General features: G+C 45.1%; 1 protein-coding gene across 1 annotated transcript in view; it reads right to left on the reverse strand.

Moving 5' to 3' along the window:
• Positions 1–19,935, reverse strand: part of NEMF (nuclear export mediator factor) — a 91,018-nt gene that overhangs the window by 47,102 nt on the left and 23,981 nt on the right. Inside the window, exons 10-12 of the mRNA XM_068254170.1 lie at positions 17,489–17,564; positions 5,419–5,481; positions 908–985 (exon numbers count right to left, since the gene is read on the reverse strand). Of these exons, the coding sequence (XP_068110271.1) occupies positions 908–985; positions 5,419–5,481; positions 17,489–17,564 (217 nt within the window). The remainder of the gene's footprint in view (positions 1–907; positions 986–5,418; positions 5,482–17,488; positions 17,565–19,935) is intronic.

Below are 19,935 nucleotides of genomic sequence, written 5' to 3' on the forward strand. Positions count from 1 at the left end.
TTGTGATAAGTATTGAAAAAGTTATTGGCAAATGAAAGGGAAGAGCATTGACAGGTGAAAATTGCTCTGGTCCGTTAGGGTAAAAACCCTTGGGGGTGAAGTGGTTAAAGGGACCCTGAACAGAGAAACGAAATAGAAATCTGAAGTTACCTGGGGCTTTCTCCAGTCCATGAGTTCCCTTGGCATCCTTTGGGGCCCCACCGTGGTCTCGCTGGCGGCTCCATTAGGTGCATGACTTCTGCCGAAGTAGTGCGCAACTGTGCATGAACGACCCCTTCCTCGCACCCAGCTCGATCACAAGCCCGTTGTAAGCGTCCTGTGCATGTGCGGTTCAGTCTTTCAAGAACTGCGCATGCACAGGGCACTTATGGCGACAGGCAGGTGATAGAGTCGGTTGGTGGACGGGCAGCGCATGCACAGTTGTGCATGACTATGGCCAAAGTCGCCCACCTAACAGAGCCACCAGCGGGACCACGGAGGGAACTTAGAGGACACAGAGGGACCTCGCGGGCTATGGGGGGGCTGAGGGAAGCCCCAAGTAAGTTCAGATTTCTATTTTATTCCTCGGCTCAGGGCCATACACCTATAGATGCCCACCAGAGCAATCAGTTAAAAAATCTGTGTGCAGTGTGTGAGCAGCCAGTAAATCCCTCTCTGATCACATTCGATCAGAGGGATTTATTGGCTGCCCACACATTGCACACAGATTTTTTTAAATCAGTTTCAGCATGAAGGCTGGTCAAATATTAAAAGGCCAGGTAACAAGAGGGACCTTGAAAACAACAAGCAGCCTAAACAAGGTCAGCAGCATGTTATCTAGCCCACCATGGGCTTAGTTCACAAAGTATAGCATTCTTACCCCAGGGGTAAAAAGTACAACAGCGCCCTCTAGAGCACAAAAACATACCTGAGCATTCTGCAGCACTTCCAGACGTTGTACATGATCTTTTCGTACGTTTTCTAACTTTTTAAGAGCTTGCTTTTCCTGTAATAAGCAATAAAAACACCTTGTTATTTTTAAGATTTGTATTTCATATTGAGAAAAAATATATATATACTTAAAATGACAAAGAAGATCTATAAATTGCACATAGTATCTGCACTTTTCGAAACCCATTATAAAAGGCCATTAACACTAATTAAAATGCTAAACTGCTTCACCCCAGAAAATAAGTATGCCTCATTTGTACTTAATGATGGGCCTGAAGAATGCTTCATTAGTATAGCATCTCTCCATTCAACTGTTAGGAACCGGGTTTTACAAAAGCCAGACTATACTGCAAATGTATCAAGGGACAGCTCTATGTAGCCTCACCCTCTTTCCTGCACGGAGCAAGCAAATTGGTCACTTGGATGTCCCAGGGGAAGGGCCATCAGGATTCTGTGCAAATTGGAGTTCATTGAGCTACTAGCTTGCTATAAACAGAAAGCATATGGTGTGTACATGCAGCTGCAAATATCCAATACAGATTCTAACCCCTCCCACAAAATTCAGTTCTTGGAATGTATAATTAGCAACAACAGTCTATCACGTGTATATCTATTAGGTAAGATGCATTACCAGCTATAACCACTGGGTGTGTAGTGTGTTTTAGTATCAAATACAACATCCTGTGTCTGTAATGTGAGTTAATAAAGTCATTAGCCATTAGCCACGAGGTCTTCTGATTAATATCTGTTTCTCCTGCATTCTACATTGCTGCACACTAAGAAGCTAGACATTATAATTAGATTTTCTAATACCAGTAATATCCAATAGTTGAGATTGAAAGTATTATTAGTGTACAAAATAATGCACATAAAAATATAGTGCATGATCTTATACAAATCTAATTTCTTCCTGTGATTGTTCTCTGAACTCTTCAAAAGAATAATTAGACTACAACGCTGGATTATCAAAACCACTGCAAGGAAAACTAAACCAGAACTGGTGGAAATTTGGAGTGGATGATAAAGGATTCTGATTGGTCGTTCTAAGTAACTGCTCCACTTCTGTAGCTGTGACGCACCATATTTCTCCCTGCACTGGTTCTAATACATCTTCTTTACTGTGGCTTGTTGTTGAAGAGGCAGTCACAGCAAGCACCAGTAAAATGCAATAATTTTAAGTGTTTGTGTACTTAACTATCGATCAACATGTTGTTTTAACAGAGATGGGAATAGCTTGTCTAGGTGTTCCTAAATATTGCTGTATTTCCTTCCCTGCTTATCTGTTCCTTTCATGTTGGGGAATTCCTTTCACAATTTACTGACAGGTGACCGAAGTCGGACCAGGTAATCATGGGGGAAGGGGGGGGGGTCCCTCTCCCTACATCTGTTAACCCTGTGTGTACTTTATATCTTTTGAATATGGCAGGACTCACTAGCTTTCACTGCAGCTGCTAGTTTTGTTTCTCTGAATGAGCTGTCCAGAAGCCCAGCCTTTACACAGATGGTTGTCTAAAGATAATACTGCGCTGACACTTGCAGAGTTAGCAGAAGAAGATATATCACTTAGCAGAGGGTTTACTTATACCGCAGATAATTGTGTGTGTGAAACCTGAAACCAAAGCAGGAATTTTATACAGTAGTTTTTTACTGACAAAGAAAAATACTCTAGTCTTCAGAGAGATGCACAGACCAGCATCCTTGTTTACCCGGCCCCCATAATCACGCCTTGATAAATTTTACTTTTGGCTAAAGTCAAATGTTCTGATGGAATAGGCAGGCTTACTGTGATGTTCCCTCCCATTCCCTCCTTTTTCCCACCTCACTTACGCCCCTTAAGTGGAGGAAATGGAAGGGTGATAGGATAGAATATCACAGCAAGCCTGTCCCTTTCTGTCGAAAAATGTGACTTCTGGCTGAAGACAAACTATCAAAGGAGAGATTATGGGGACCGAGTGGAACGAGCAGAGGAACAGACAACACACAGAGGTATGTAGATTCAGCATGAACATAGCTCTGTGCTTGCCTTAGGTAGCTTTGCATCGGATCAGGTATCCTTTAACAATTTCAGTACACACAATGAGGTGTCACACAGCAGTAGACAAAAAAAATTATGTGAATTGTCCTTGTACTGTGCATAGTAAGTACTATCATCATCTGCAAGATGGCAGCGCCCAAGCACATACGGTAGTAGCCATATCTGCTACTTCAACTCGCAGATACTGTCCCAATTAAAATATGTGTTACAGTGTAAATGAGATGAGAGGAAACTAAAAAATTTTACTTATCTTATGCTCCTTACAGCCCCCTGTTGTCTTTCAGCATTCTCGGAGTCCTCTGGTCCCCTTCATCCTGCCGCTGTCAGCCCAATAAAGTCCAGGGCAATGCCTCCTTGATCACCCTCCGCTCCTGAGCAGTTTAAAGCCTCAACTAACTGCACAGGTGCAGAATGCTCCCGGCTAAGGGAGCACGGTCCAGCAGGCACCCGACTAGAGCAGCACATGTGCAGTTGCCCCTGAGACCACAGACTTTCATTGGACTGCAGCACCTCATCAGATTGGACAGGGAGGACTCTGAGGGAGCTGGAAGAAACCCCAGGTAAGTAAAATCCTGTGGTCCTGCCCATCTCAGGTTTAGGATTTCTTTAACTATGGGCCTGATGCACTTAAAGCGGATCCGAGATGAAAAACTAACTGTAAGAAGTAACTGGTCTATAAATCTTATCTAAAGTTTAGATAGTTTACACTGCAAATCTAGCTGCAAACAACTTCAACAGTTTATGATTATTTATTCCTGTGATACAATGAGAGCGGCCATGTTCTGTTTGTCACATTACACACAGGCAAAGCTGGTCTGCATCTCCAGCCCTCAGCCTGTGAATACGTCACTCCCCTCTGCCTCTGAAATCTCTGGCTAGTAACACCTCCTCCTCCTCCTGCCCAGACTGAGCTCCCATAAGCCCTTGCTACTAAGGCTCAGAGTGCCAAGGCTCTCTGGAGAAGCTGTGGGTGAGGCTTGTTTAGTTCAAAGGGAATTAGAGTATTAAAACAACAACAAAAAAAGTATTTGGCTTGAGGAATGCCCTATAAACAATAGGAAAGGAACACAATTATGCAATGAGTAAAAGTTTATCTCGGATCCACTTTAAAGCAAACCTGAGGCGAAGAAAAAAAAAGTGATATAATGAATTGTATGTGTAGTATGGATAATGTAAAGAACATTAGTAGCAAAGAAAAGTCTTATTTTATTTTAACTTGTATAGCTATATATATATATATATATATATATATATATATATATATATATATATATATATATATATATATATATATAAAACATTGCATCATACTGTCACAGTGCAGTTTTAAAACCACACTCTGGCTTTTAAGCTATAAAACAAGACAGAAATAATGACCCTTTGAACTTTACTGCAGAAAACCCTCAAGCTCTCTCATGGTTTCTAGGCTTTTTAAGTGCTTCAGAAAACTGGACTGGTAAATCTGCAGTGTGTTATCATAGCTCCGTTACTTCATATGTAACCCGCATTACCATAGCAACGCACACGTTAACCCATTAGCATCACGTGTATTACTAGGTTAACGGCCAATGCTTCCAGCAACTTAACCAGACTTTAACTTAACCGGACTGTAGTGCATCAAGCCCAATGTCTTGTTTGCATGTCAGTTCAGATGTGAGAAACCAAACAAATTGCTGAATGCTACTGGTACTGCTTTAACTTGATGATAACCAAAATATGTTCTACGAGTCATCTACAAGATAGTACTATAGGAGCTGCCAATGCAGATTAAATAAAAATATATTAATCCAGAAATGTTAACTTAAACACTTATCTACTTAGTGTGTCGCTGACCAGGTATCAGCACACAGGTAAGATCTATACTTGCTCCAGGTCAAGGACTCACTAAAGCATATGAATTACACCCTTTCGTGAGCACCAATAAAAAGCAGCTTCTATATTTCCATCTCGACAGGTTTCCTTTAGGGCCCGTTTCCACTATCGCGAATCCGCATGCGGGCAACGCATGCGGATCCGCACAGTCAGTAGAAGTGGATGGGACTGTTTCCACTTGTGCGTTTCCCCGCACGTTTTTCTGTGCAGAAAAAATCTGCAGGGTAGGGGCCTCAGAATTCGCCTGCGTGTGGAATGCAGGCGAATCGCACACAATGTATTTAATAGGGAAATCGCATGCGTTTTCCCCATGCGTTTTTTGCCGCGATTTCGCATGCGATTTCGCATAGGTACCCATGTTAATTCACACAGGCAGTGACATGGTTAAAATCGCATACAGCCTTACCTATGCGAAATCGCATGCGAAATCGCGGCAAAAAACGCATGCGGAATCGCACCCGCATGCGATTTGCCTGCGGTGATTCGCCGGCGATTTCGTAACGCTACAGTGGAAACGGGCCCTTAAAAAATGAAGTGGTCAGTAAATAAGTTACACTAATAAAAAAGACAGAGATACAAACCATATGAAGGGCTTTAATATCAATCTTTTGACCTTCCAACTTGGAGTAAAATTCATCAACAGCCTGTAATAGAGAAAATAAGCCGGGTTATTTTTCATTATCACAGGTTAAACAGCCAAGTCAGCCAACCACCCCTGTATAAAAGGCATCATCCACTGGCATCAGCTCACTATACTGCTCAGGCAGTTATAGGATACCAGAGCCAAATAAAGCTAGAGAAACGGGGGGAGTAGGCACATACTATCTCCTGTCCTGATGCCTACCACTGCCCCGTTCTCCTCTCTGCCCCCGTATCTTACTTAAAAGGCCCCCCCCAGGATCCTCTTCCGGGTCACCGGAGTTGGGCTTCACTGCGCAGGCGCTGGTTGGACTGCACACGTTCTAGGGCGCGCCCTGTTGCCAGGAGTGCTCTGCACAGCTATGGGCGTATGCGACACGGCCAGTGCCTGCGCAGTAAAGCCTGACTCCAGCGACCTGGAAGAGGATCCCGGGGGCTTTTAGGTAAGATACAGGGGAACAGAGAGAACGGTTTATTCGGGTCTCTGGTATCCTTTAAAGCGTATCAGAGTCAAACCTCCTGTCAAAAAATGGATACTGTATAGCAATGTAAGTTTATATGGCTAGCTGCATCCATGTGCTATTTCAGTTTGAATACAATGGGATTGATTCACTAAGACAAATAGCATGCCTTATCAAAGTTAACATGCCTTATCAGAGTAGTATATGAAAGCTCGGAGGCTGCGCACAGATGTTCACTGTAATCAAGTCTCTATTATCTGCATTAGATACAACCATATAAATGAACCCGTTAAACACTGTTGATCCAATATTCAGATAGTCCAGTGATTGTTCCTAGGTTGCAGGCTGGTCTGCCAATGGTCACCTTCAGCGAGTTATCACCACCACCACACCCCTCACAGTGGGCACTCACCGCAATTATATGACCCTCTATTAGATGGGTCTTCAGCGCTTATGGGGTCATCAGGCCGCCCCCTGCCACTCAGGAACTTTATCCACTCAGTAGAGCTTGTACAGGATCATATACACTTCTAGAACATGAACAGAGCTCTCATAACGTAATACTGTAAAAACAAGTTTATTCTAAAAGAAATGGGCACTTACAAACATGAGGCTTGGTGTTGGGCACAGAGTTTTAGTGGGCTCTACCCCAATCGTAGGCCGCCGGGTCGGCTTGTTGCGCTGGTTAAGTCCGCCTCCAGTGGCTCTCCACCTCGCCACTCTGATGTCTGTAAGCTTGCTAAAAAAATGTGGTCGCATACGCTTGACCGGTTTCGTCGCCTAGGCGACTCTTCAGAAGCATGTGCGGCCTGGATGCCATACTGGTTTTTATACCTATACATCGGAGCCATTTCCTCCCTCCCTCTCCTCCCCGTTCCCCGGAAGTGCTAAGTTGCCAGAATATCAGCCTATAGCTTTCCCGTAACCTTGTTCCGGACTCGGGTTGCCATAGTGATGCGGCTCCTCTCCCTCCTCCCCTTACGCAGCATCATCTGGGTGAGCCAATCGCGGCGCTTTCTTTAGCACGTCGCCGCGCATGCGTATTGCATATGGGATATGCGTCTCATGGCAACTTAGCACTTCCGGGGAACGGGGAGGAGAGGGAGGGAGGAAATGGCTCCGATGTATAGGTATAAAAACCAGTATGGCATCCAGGCCGCACATGCTTCTGAAGAGTCGCCTAGGCGACGAAACCGGTCAAGCGTATGCGACCACATTTTTTTAGCAAGCTTACAGACATCAGAGGGGCGAGGTGGAGAGCCACTGGAGGCGGACTTAACCAGCGCAACAAGCCGACCCGGCGGCCTACGATTGGGGTAGAGCCCACTAAAACTCTGTGCCCAACACCAAGCCTCATGTTTGTAAGTGCGCATTTCTTTTAGAATAAACTTGTTTTTACAGTATTACGCTATGAGAGCTCTGTTCATGTTATAGAAGTGTATATGATCCTGTACAAGCTCTACTGAGTGGATAAAGTTCCTGAGTGGCAGGGGGCGGCCTGATGACCCCATAAGCGCTGAAGACCCATCTAATAGAGGGTCATATAATTGCGGTGAGTGCCCACTGTGAGGGGTGTGGTGGTGGTGATAACTCGCTGAAGGTGACCATTGGCAGACCAGCCTGCAACCTAGGAACAATCACTGGACTATCTGAATATTGGATCAACAGTGTTTAACTGGTTCATTTATATGGTTGTATCTAATGCAGATAATAGAGACTTGATTACAGTGAACATCTGTGCGCAGCCTCCGAGCTTGCATTGTGACTTATTTATCTAATAGGGCAGCGCACCACTGTTGCCACCCATATATATTATTTATCAGCGCGGTTTTTATTGTGTTTGTAGAGTAGTATATGAACCCGCAGGGGCTCAGAGCAGGACGAGTGGAGCTCTCGTCATTGCCAATTAGCAGGCATAAGTTCGTAGCGCAAGCTGTGCTACTCTGATAAGGCGTGTTAACTTTGATAAGGCATGCTATTTGTCTTAGTGAATCAAGCCCAATGTGTGTATTTAGCCTCTAGGGGCCTCTCTGAACGCCTTTGTTGGTAGTCAGTTTGGTTCTTAGCTCCCACCATCACTGATGACTTAAAGTGGGGCAAGAACACCAAGGTCCAGAAGAAGGCTCAGTAGAGGTTGCTCTTTCTGAGGCAGCTGAGGAAGTTTGAGCAGGAACTGATAAGTACTTTTTACACTGCCACCACCGAGTCCGTACTTTGCTCCTCCATCGTTGTCTGGTATGCAAGTGCTACCGCGAGCAACGGTCTGAAGTTTCAGAAAGTAGAGAGGATCATTGGGTCACCCCTACCGCCTCTGGACCTCGTACACACCTCCAGACTGTGGTCTAGGGCAAACAGAATACGGAATGACCCCACTCACCCCGGTAATCACTACTTCAAACGTCTGCCATCGGGACGCCGCTACAGATCCATCCCCACCAAGACTTCCAGACATAAAACTTTCTTTCCCAAAGCTGTCCTCCTGCTGAACTCGAGCCACCATCCTCGCAAAACCTCCTAGCCTCGCACTGCTGCCTAAAATATGTTCTAAATCTGTTTGGTTAACCACTTAACGACCGCCCCCAGCCGATGGGCGGCGGCAAAGACCGGGCCCAAACGACCGCAATACGCCCATCGGCGGGGGCGGCTGCGGGAGTGGCTGTGCGGCGATCGCGTCATTCGTGACGCGATCAGCCGCCGGGGACTGGCTCCGCCCACCGTTCGTTGTAACCCGCCGGCCGTTCGGAAGCGCCGGCGGGTTACTAGCACCCGGATCGCCGCATGTAACAAGTATAATAGGCTTTGTAATGTATACAAAGCCTATTATACTGGCTGCCTCCTGCCCTGGTGGTCCCAGTGTCCGAGGGACCACCAGGGCAGGCTGCAGCCACCCTAGTCTGCACCCAAGCACACTGATTTCCCCCTCCCCTGCCCCCTGATCGCCCACAGCACCCCTCAGACCCCCTCCTGCCCACCCCCCAGACCACTGTTTGCACCCAGTCACCCCCCTAATCACCCATCAATCACTCCCTGTCACTATCTGTCAACGCTATTTTATTTTTTAAGTCCCTAATCTGCCCCCTACTCCCTCCTGATCACCCCCCCACCCCTCAGATTCTCCCCAGACCCCCCCCCCCCCCGTGTACTGTATGCATCTATCCCCCCTGATCACCTGTCAATCACCTGTCAATCACCCGTCAATCACCCGTCAATCACCCGTCAATCACCCCCTGTCACTGCCACCCATCAATCAGCCCCTAACCTGCCCCTTGCGGGCAATCTGATCACCCACCCACACCAATAGATCGCCCGCAGATCCGACATCAGATCACCTCCCAAATCCATTGTTTACATCTCTTATCTCCTCTAAACACCCACTAATTACCCATCAATCACCCCCTATCACCACCTGTCACTGTTACCCATCAGATTAGACCCTAATCTGCCCCTTGCGGGCACCCAATCACCCGCCCACACGCTCAGATTGCCCTCAGACCCCCCCTTATCAATTCGCCCGTGCAATATTTACATCTGTTATTCCCTGTAATAACCCACTGATCACCTGTCAATCACCCATCAATCACCCCCTGTCACTGCCACCCATCAATCACCCCCTGTCACTGCCACCCATCAAACAGCCCCTAACCTGCCCCTTGCGGGCAATCTGATCACCCACCCACACCAATAGATCGCCCGCAGATCTTCTCTCCTCTAAACACCCACTAATTACCCATCAATCACCCCCTATCACCACCTGTCACTGTTACCCATCAGATTAGACCCTAATCTTCCCCTTGCGGGCACCCAATCACCCGCCCACACCTCAGAACGCCCTCAGACCCCAGCCCTGATCACCTCGCCAGTGCATTGCTTGCATCTATTTCCCCCCTCTAATCACACCTTGAGACACCCATCAATCACCTCCTGTCACCCCCTAGCACACCTACCCATCAGATCAGGCCCTAATTTGCCCCGTGTGGGCTCCTGATCACTCGGCCAAACCCTCAGATCCCCCTCAGACCCCCTTCCGATCACGTCCCCAGTGCATTGATTGCATCTATTTTCCCCTCTAACCGCCCCCTGAGACACCCATCAATCACCTCCTGTCACCCCCCTAGCACTCCTATCCATCAGATCAGGCCCAATACATCCTGTCATCTAAGAGGCCACCCTGCTTATGACCGCTTCCACAAAATTTGCCCCCTCATAGACCACCTGTCATCAAAATTTGCAGATGCTTATACCCCTGAACAGTCATTTTGAGAAATTTGGTTTCCAGACTACTCACAGTTTTGGGCCCGTAAAATGCCAGGGCAGTATAGGAACCCCACAAGTGACCCCATTTTAGAAAGAAGACACCCCAAGGTATTCTGTTAGGTGTATGATGAGTTCATAGAATATTTTATTTTTTGTCAAAAGTTAGAGGAAATTGGATTTTTATTGTTTTTTTCACAAAGTGTCATTTTTCACTAACTTGTGACAAAAAATAAAATCTTCTATGAACTCACCATACCCCTAACGGAATACCTTGGGGTGTCTTCTTTCTAAAATGGGGTCACTTGTGGGGTTCCTATACTGCCCTGGCATTTTAGGGGCCCTAAACCGTGAGGAGTAGTCTAGAATCCAAATGCCTCAAAATGACCTGTGAATAGGACGTTAGGCCCCTTAGCGCACCTAGGTTGCAAAAAAGTGTCACACATGTGGTATCGCCGTACTCAGAAGAAGTAGTATAATGTGTTTTGCGGTGTATTTTTATACATACCCATGCTGGGTGGGAGAAATCTCTCTGTAAATGGACAATTGTGTGTAAAAAAAATCAAATAATTGTCATTTACAGAGATATTTCTCCCACCCAGCATCTGTATGTGTAAAAATACACCCCAAAACACATTGTACTACTTCTCCTGAGTACGGCGGTACCACATGTGTGGCACTTTTTTGCACCCTAAGTGCGCTAAGGGGCCCAAAGTCCAATGAGTACCTTTAGGATTTCACAGGTCATTTTGCGACATTTGGTTTCAAGACTACTCCTCACGGTTTAGGGCCCCTAAAATGCCAGGGCAGTATAGGAACCCCACAAATGACCCCATTTTAGAAAGAAGACACCCCAAGGTATTCCGTTAGGAGTATGGTGAGTTCATAGAAGATTTTATTTTTTGTCACAAGTTAGCGGAAAATGACACTTTGTGAAAAAAAACAATTAACATCAATTTCCGCTAACTTGTGACAAAAAAAAATAATCTTCTATGAACTCACCATACTCCTAATGGAATACCTTGGGGTGTCTTCTTTCTAAAATGGGGTAATTTGTGGGGTTCCTATACTGTCCTGGCATTTTAGGGGCCCTAAACCGTGAGGAGTAGTCTTGAAACGAAATTTCTCAAAATGACCTGTGAAATCCTAAAGGTACTCATTGGACTTTGGGCCCCTTAGCGCAGTTAGGGTGCAAAAAAGTGCCACACATGTGGTATCGCCGTACTCAGGAGAAGTAGTATAATGTGTTTTGGGGTGTATTTTTCCACATACCCATGCTGAGTGGGAGAAATATCTCTATAAATAGACAATTGTGTGTAAAAAAAATAAAAAAATTGTCATTTACGGAGATATTTCTCCCACCCAGCATGGGTATGTGTAAAAATACACCCCAAAACACATTATACTACTTTTCCTGAGTACGGCAATACCACATGTGTGGCACTTTTTTGCAGCCTAACTGCGCTAAGGGGCCCAAAGTCCAATGAGCATCTTTAGGCTTTACAGGGGTGCTTACAATTAGGCACCCCCCAAAATGCCAGGACAGTGAACACACCCCACAAATGACCCCATTTTGGAAAGTAGACACTTCAAGGTATTCAGAGAGGAGCATAGTGAGTCCGTGGCAGATTTCATTTTTTTTTTTTCGCAAGTTAGAAGAAATGGAAACTTTTTTTTGTTGTTGTTGTTGTCACAAAGTGTCATTTTCTGCTAACTTGTGACAAAAAATAAAATCTTCTATGAACTCACCATGCCTCTCACTGAATACTTTGGGATGTCTTCTTTCCAAAATGGGGTCATTTGGGGGATATTTGTACTATCCTGGAATTTTAGCCCCTCATGAAACCTGACAGGTGCGCAGAAAAGTCAGAGATGCTTGAAAATGGGAAAATTCACTTTTGGCACCATAGTTTGTAAACGCTATAACTTTTACCCAATCCAATAAATATACACTGAATGGGTTTTTTTTTTATCAAAGACATGTAGCAGAATAACTTTCGCGCTCAAATGTATAGGAAATTTTACTTTATTTGAAAAATGTCAGCACAGAAAGTTAAAAAAGTCATTTTTTTGACAAAATTCATGTCTTTTTTGATGAATATAATAAAAAGTAAAACTAGCAGCAGCAATCAAATAGCATCAAAAGAAAGCTGTATTAGTGACAAGAAAAGGAGGTAAAATTCATTTAGGTGGTAGGTTGTATGACCGAGCATTAAACCGTGAAAGCTGCAGTGGTCTGAATGGAGAAAAAGGCTCTGGTCCTTAAGGGGCGAAAAGACTGTGGTCCTGAAGTGGTTAATATTGTTGCCTGCTATGTTTGTAATATTTCTGCTTATGCTGCAATCTTTGTGTTTTCTACTCTATACTTCTGATTGTGTCTAAATGCCTGCCAACTGTATAACAGCCTTCCATGCCGCTTTGTACCACAAATAATTCTGGGTACGACGCCCATTGTACTCTGTGAATAAACGGATTCTGAAATCAGAATCTGATTTCAGGTGCAGCCGATAAGGAGCGCTGCCAATTTCTCTCTGTTCCCCCAAAAATGGATACTTACCAAAGAAAAAAAAAGCTTCTGAATCATTCAGACCGTTGTCGCTGCTCACTGACCCCCCCAAAAAAAAAAAAAAAAAAAAAAAATCAGACAAGAGCTTCTAAGATTTTAGATCTGGGCCACCCAACTCTTAAAGAGAAACTCCAACCTAGAATTGAACTTTATCCCAATCAGTAGCTGATACCCCCTTTTACATGAGAAATATAATGCTTTTCACAAACAGACCATCAGGGGGAGCTGTATGACTGATTTTGTGCTGAAACCCCTCCCACAAGAAGCTCTGAGTACTGCGGTACTTTTGGCAGTTTATTACAATGTAACAATGTTCACAGACAGAAATTAGCTGTTTACAGCTGTCTCTAACAGCCAAAACAGCTAGGAGCAGCTACATAACCTGCCCACAGTAAAAATGTCACCATGTAATAAATGTCAGAATGTAAATCGGGGAGAAGAAAGATTTTACATTGAGCAAACACTGACTAAATCATTTATACATAATTATGGTAAAAAATGAAGCACTTTTTTTACTACATTATTTTCACTGGAGTTCCTCTTTAACGCACGAGCGCAGCCGTACTGAGCCTGCACAAGTACAGACGCATGTAAAAGGGAGAAAAAGGCTGGCGCACTAGATGAAATTCAGAGGAGGGTGGCTAGTACTGGAGTATAACCTATAGTTACGTGCACAACATATAGATTGCTTACTGTGTCATCAGAAGAAAAAGATTGAGGCACTGTAACTTGCAAAAGGTACTTTTACTCACAGTAGACAGACAGCAGAATTGCGGTGGGGGTGACAGGGCCTGACAGCTGTTTCGCTTAGAATAAGCTTCCTCAGAGGCCTCTGAGGAAGCTTATTCTAAGCGAAACAGCTGTCAGGCCCCGTCACCCCCACCGCAATTCTGCTGTCTGTCTACTGTGAGTAAAAGTACCTTTTGCAAGTTACAAGTACAGACACACTGCGCAGTAAGCAAGCATCTCTGTGCTACTGGACAGGCACGGCAACACGTGCATGAAGAGCTTATAGTGGGTTCCAGTGAGTGGCTGCAGGGGAGAGAGGAGGACACAGGAAACCTATGGAGGATCCAGAGGCTTTCCTCTTCTTGGGTAAGTATCTGATTTTTGACACTGGGTTAGCCTGCGGTTATCCACTCACAGCCAGCAGGCCAATACTCTCACTAATGGACTCCCTATTCATTGCCGAGAATTCAGTACACTTGGAGAAGCTTTCTTGGCCGGGTAATGATTGTGCAGAGGGCAGTGTTATCTGAGAAATAGGCACGCAGGAGTCAGAGATGTGCATCACCAGCAGGTGTTTTCATCAACAAAACATCTTCAGGTCTTGGGTCAGCTCAGCCTTTGTAACAGTGGTCCTCAGTTATTGGTACCTAGGGCTGACATTGCTATCCAAGTTCGAAGAAGATTGCCGATTGCCTATCAAACACAGATCTCTGCATGAGAAACTAGTATTCAGCCCCTGCTCCCTTACTGTTGCTCTGGCTCCCCTCCCTCTGTGAGCACCCAAGGAGATTTACAGGTGACAGAAGATCACATGACAGGGCCGAGCAGGATCATTCACCAGGTAACCTAGGCAGGTGCATGGGGCCTAATGGGCGTCAAGGGGCCCACCAGCCACCTACTCTGATCACTTTCCACTTCAGCTTACCAAAAAGACTACAAGGGGGCCCCAAATCTACTACATTGCTCAGGGCCCCATTACTCATAATCCATCTCTGTGGCAGGGTCATCATATGCCTGTGTACATTAGTCTAGCAAACTTGCCCAATCACTCACATTCTGGCAATCAGATTGATCAAGACGTAGACCTAAAGCTGGCCACTAAGGTCTCTTTCCCACCAAGACGATGCGTTTTAGGGGACGTTATGGTCGCATAACGTGCCCCTAACGCAACGCGTGGTGGTGTTGAAGTTGGACGTCAGATTGAGCCGCGTTATTGGCTCTCAAAGCAGCCGCTCCAGGATAGTGATGGGAAGTCCGGATCTTTTTAAGGATTCGGATCATTCGAATCGGATCATTGAAAAGATCCGGATCTTTGAACCAAATCATTTGAATGATTTTACTAGGGAAGCAGACTGGATGAAATGACTAACAGGACAGGACTTTCCCTGCACTGTACATTCTGTATGTTCTGGTTTCTTCCAGACAGGCATCCACTGTGAACCGAATCTTTAATTGTGATGATCCGGATGATTCGACTCACAAAAAAGATCCGGATCAAATGAACGATTTGTTCATGATCCGGACATCACTACGAGTCCCACCACGAGTCTCCACAGTTCAGTGAATATTAATTAGCCATGTGGCTAGTCACTGAGCATGTGCAAGCAGTCTAACGCAGCTAAAGCCCAGTATAATGCACAGCATGCTGCACTTTCATTCAACGTGCAGCGTTACACTGTAACGCAACGTGGGCACTGTGAACAGCACATTGATTTTTCATTACTGTGCGGTGGGCTGCGTTATTGGCTGCTGTAACGTGGGACTTTAACGTCCCACTGTGAAACCAGCCTGAGGCCCAGTGCACACCAAAACCGCTAGCAGATCCACAAAATGCTAGCGGTTTTGGGTGCGGATGACAGAGTTTAGGCCCAGTGCACACCGGGCGGATCTTGATGCGATCTGCCGGGTGTTCACCGGCCGCATCCGCATGGCTAATATATCTCTATGGACTGGTGCACACCGGCGGTTTGAGGTTTTAAGCAAACGTGCAGCAAGAGGCACGTTTGCAGCTTGCTAAAAACCTCAAACCGCCGGTGTGCACCAGCCCATAGAGATACATTAGCCATGCGGATTTTCAGGCGGATTCGGCCGGCGGATCCGCCCAGTGTGCACTAGGCCTAACAGTTCAATTTTTAGCGAAGAATCATTTGAGCAATCAGATAAATGTGAGCAAAAATAAAATCTTGTAATACATTGATTGACACCATCAAGGAACCAACCTGTACTTCCTATCCATCACACAACCGATGAGTAAAACCGGTTTTCCGATCAACAAAATTGCCATTTTTAGAATAATTTGCAGTCGATTGGGGACACCAACTAAGTTTATTTTCTGCCAAGGCTATCACAATTATCTGATCGCTTAAAGTGAACCCAAGGTGAAAATAAACTGATGAGATACATTTTATTTATCTTCCTATTCCTAAAAAATGACTTTTTTTATCCCATGGTTTACTTTAAAGAGGATCTGTAACATGAAAAGATCCCCTGGGGGGTACTCACCTCGGGTGGGGGAAGCCTCCGGATCCCAATGAGGCTTCCCACGCCGTCCTCCATCCGTCAGGGGTCTCGCTGCAGCCCTCCGTGGAGTCCGTGCAGCGGTGACGTCAATATTTACCCCCTGGCTCTAGCGGGGGCGCTCTGACGGCTGTCGGCTCCGAACTACACGGAAATACCCGATTGCCGTCGGATCTGCTCTACTGCGCAGGCGCAAGTTTCCGGCGCCTGCGCAGTAGAGCGGACCCGACTGAGATCGGGTATTTCCGTGTAGTTCGGAACGGAAAGCCGCCACAGCGCCCCCGCTGGAGCCTGCAAAGGTAAATATTGAACTGACAGTCAGCACAGTCGCCGGCTGTTCGGAGGGCTGCGGCGAGACACCCGTGGGACAGAGGACGGCGTGGGAAGCCTCATTAGGATCTGGAGGCTTCCCCCACCCGAAGTGAGTACCCCCCAGGGGATCTTTTTAATGTTACAGAGTCTCTTTAAAGAGGAGCTGTCGCGAAAATCTTAAAATTGTAAACGCATCCAAATTAGAAGTACATTTCTTCCACAGTAAAATAAGCCATAAATGACTTTTCTCCTATGCTGCTGTCACTTACAGTAAGTAGTAGAAATCTGACATTACCGACAGGTTTTGGGTTAGTCCATCTCTTCATGGGGGATTCTCAGCATGGCCTTTATTCTTTATAAAGACATTCCCTGAAAAAGATTTATACACTGATGCTGGCCAGCTCACCATACACTTTTTTGGTAGTTGGACGGAGCAACTGCCATTCACCAAGTACCTTTAAAAATAAAGAAAACCCTGAGAACACATGAGGAGATGGGCTAGTCCAAAATATGTCGTAAGGTCAGATTTCTACTACTTACTATAAGTGAAAGCAACATAGGAGAAAAGTAATTTATGGCTCATTTTACTGTGGAAGAAAGGTACTCCTTATTTGTATATGTTTACATGTATCTTAAATTTTAAGATTTTTGCAACAGAGGCCCTTTAACCATTTACAAAGCAGAATGAATGGTTTGTTGTCTCTGCTCAGTGGCAGTCTATTAAATGTTCCTGAGTGACAATACATTAACTATTGACCTTTTTTTATGTTCTTCTGCTCTCAGAAGTTGTATTATGCCAGGAAACCTTTTATGGCTGTAATTAGATGATCAGTGATGTTTACTATACTGGCAAAAAGACAGAAGCTGTCACTTCCATGCCTAAAAATTAACTCTTTCAGACAGAAAAATAAACCAAGTAAAACAGCCTGGTTATTAATATGTTTTGCACTGTACATACACATGTTTATCTCATCATGTCACATATCGCCTGGAGGTACACTTAAAAGGATTCTTTGCTAAAAATTGGACTGTTAGTGGCCACCTCATGACCTCTAGCAAAGCAGACATAATACAATCTCTTTTTTTTATCATATGCAAAAGGTAGATGGAGCAAAAGATGGAATCTTACAGGAAAATCATTCTAGAATGCGTAGAAAGGCGATTATTTAAACAAACCTTATCGAAAGTATCAAACTCCACATACTGACTGTTGGCATGCTGAGCAAAAAGAAATGGATGGAATTCTTCATATCTACAAAATACAGAACACTATAGGTTAAATAAAACTGTCAATGTAATGTACACTTAAATGGAACCCGAGGTGACAGACATATGGAGGCTGCCATATTAATTTCCTTTTAAACAACATCAGTTGCCTAGCAGCTCTGCTGATCTATTTGGCTGCAGTAGTATCTGAACAACACCAGAAACAAGCATGCAACAAATCTTGTCTGATACCTCTGATCTGCATGCTTGTTCAGGGTCTATGACTTAAGACTTTAGAGGCAGAGGATTGGCAGGACAGACAGGCATTCTGCATTGCCCTCCAACCCATGGGTCGGATACGGCTAAAAGGGGAGCCAGCGCAGGAATGACGGGATGAGGAGAGGAACGAGAATGCTCTAGTCTATAGGACCCAGAACCTACCCCCTCCTTAGGTATTATTTTTTGTTTTGTTTTTTATTTTTGGCTTCAGACTTCCTTTAAAGGGAAATAAATGTCAGCCTCCATATGCCTATCACCTTGGGTTATCCTTTAATGCATTAAAGTGCCGGTACTGGCTTTTCCTGATGTTCGCGTAAATGCTGCGCTCAATCCCATAGTCTTGTCTCATCCTGGACGCTACATGTACACGTGACGGCGTGCACCGATGCCAAACACTTCTCTGCTTGTTCGCAGGAAAGCGTTTAGCATCAGCTAAGTGAGACATCTCCCGAACACCCGTTTGAACCGGGCCTCACAGTTCAATATGTCAAGAAAATCAGTCCCTCGCCAAGTGATGAGATAGTGATCGATTTCTACACCACACCAATCTCAATCTGAATAGATTTTGATTTGAATTGCCAGCATTGTACAGCTCACTGCAGTGCAACGCTATGTAGCCATCGATTTCCAATCTGCTCACATGTAAATTTGGGAACATATTGGACCACATTTTAGATTGACAAAATTACCTTAGATAAATTTAAACCTAAAGGAAACCAGAGACGAAGCACCCTCATGTATTTTACCGTATACAGGTAGTCCCCGACTTATGAACGCCCGACTTACAAACGACCCGCTGATACGAACGGCATGGATTCAGTGTTTCCATGGAAAAAAAGCCCGCAAAATTTTTCAAATTGGACTTCAAAGAAAAAATGGCTTTTAAACTTGCATAAGCAGTTCCAGAGGGCAGAGGTGACACAGAAGGGGACACTGGAGGCACAGAGAAGGTACAGGGGACAGAGATAGCACATTGTTCCAACTTAAGAACACATTCAGGTTAAGAACTAACCTACAGTCCCCTATATCGTTCCTTTACCGGGGACTACCTGTATATCAATGGGGACATGACAGTAAACACCTACTCTGCTCTTTGTTTCATTCTTCTCTGCTACATCTGCCTGTTAGCAGCCCTGATAAAAATCCCAACTGAGCATTCGGTCTAGGTTTGCCCAGAATGATTATAGCGGAGTCAGTCTTCTGTGATGTTTTTTCAAGCCCAAGTCTGCCCTCTTGTGGCTCTGCTTTCCTGCTATGTATCCTTATAGCAAGAAAGGAGAGACAGGAGGGGGCGGGCTTGAAAAGACATCACAGAAGACTGACTAAGCTATAATCATTCGGGGCAAAGCTAGACTGAATGCTCAGTGGGGGATTCTTATCAGAGCTGATATCATGCAGATTTAGCAGAGAAGAATGAAACCAAGAGCAGAGTAGGCGTTTACTGTCATGTCCCCATTGATATACAGTATATGGTAAAATACATGAAGGTGCTTTGTCTCTGGTTCTCTTTAAAGCAAACTTGAAGAAAAAAAAAAAAAAAAAAACTTGTAAGATAATGAATCCTGTGTGTAGTACAGCTAAGAGATAGAGCATTAGTAGCACAGATAGGAGTCTCATATTGTTTTTTAGTATAGGAAGAGTTAAGAAACAATTGCAAAAGAGCTTCTCTGAGCTCTTCGACCAAACTTGGGTCAAAGACAGTCCTGTTTTCTAAAGCTCTTAAAGGAAACCGGCCAGCCCCTTGCAACCTCCCTGCGCATGCGCAGTCTCTGTACAACCCTCCGGTCCCCCGCTGCGGCTCAGTTTCGTTACCGCCGACTTGCAAGTCAACAGCCACTGAGCTTGCCGAGCGCATCCTTGTTCGTGCTCCCATCGCCGGGAGTGTCCTGCGCAGGCGCAGTAAAAGAGAACCTTGTACTGCATCTGCTCAGGACGCTATCGGTGAGAGGAACGTGAATGGTCAGGGTTTGCAATAACAAAACTGAGCTGTGGCGGAGGATCGTACAGAGACGGCATGGGCACAGGGGGCTGGCAGAAGCCCCAGGTAAGTGAAGCTTTTTTTTTTTTCTTTTTGACATTACAGGTTTCCTTTAAATAACCATGAAACAGTGAGAGAGACAGGCTGGGAAAGCAGGTTT

Source organism: Hyperolius riggenbachi, chromosome 9, assembly GCF_040937935.1.
Source record: "Hyperolius riggenbachi isolate aHypRig1 chromosome 9, aHypRig1.pri, whole genome shotgun sequence".
Lineage (NCBI taxonomy): Eukaryota > Metazoa > Chordata > Amphibia > Anura > Hyperoliidae > Hyperolius > Hyperolius riggenbachi.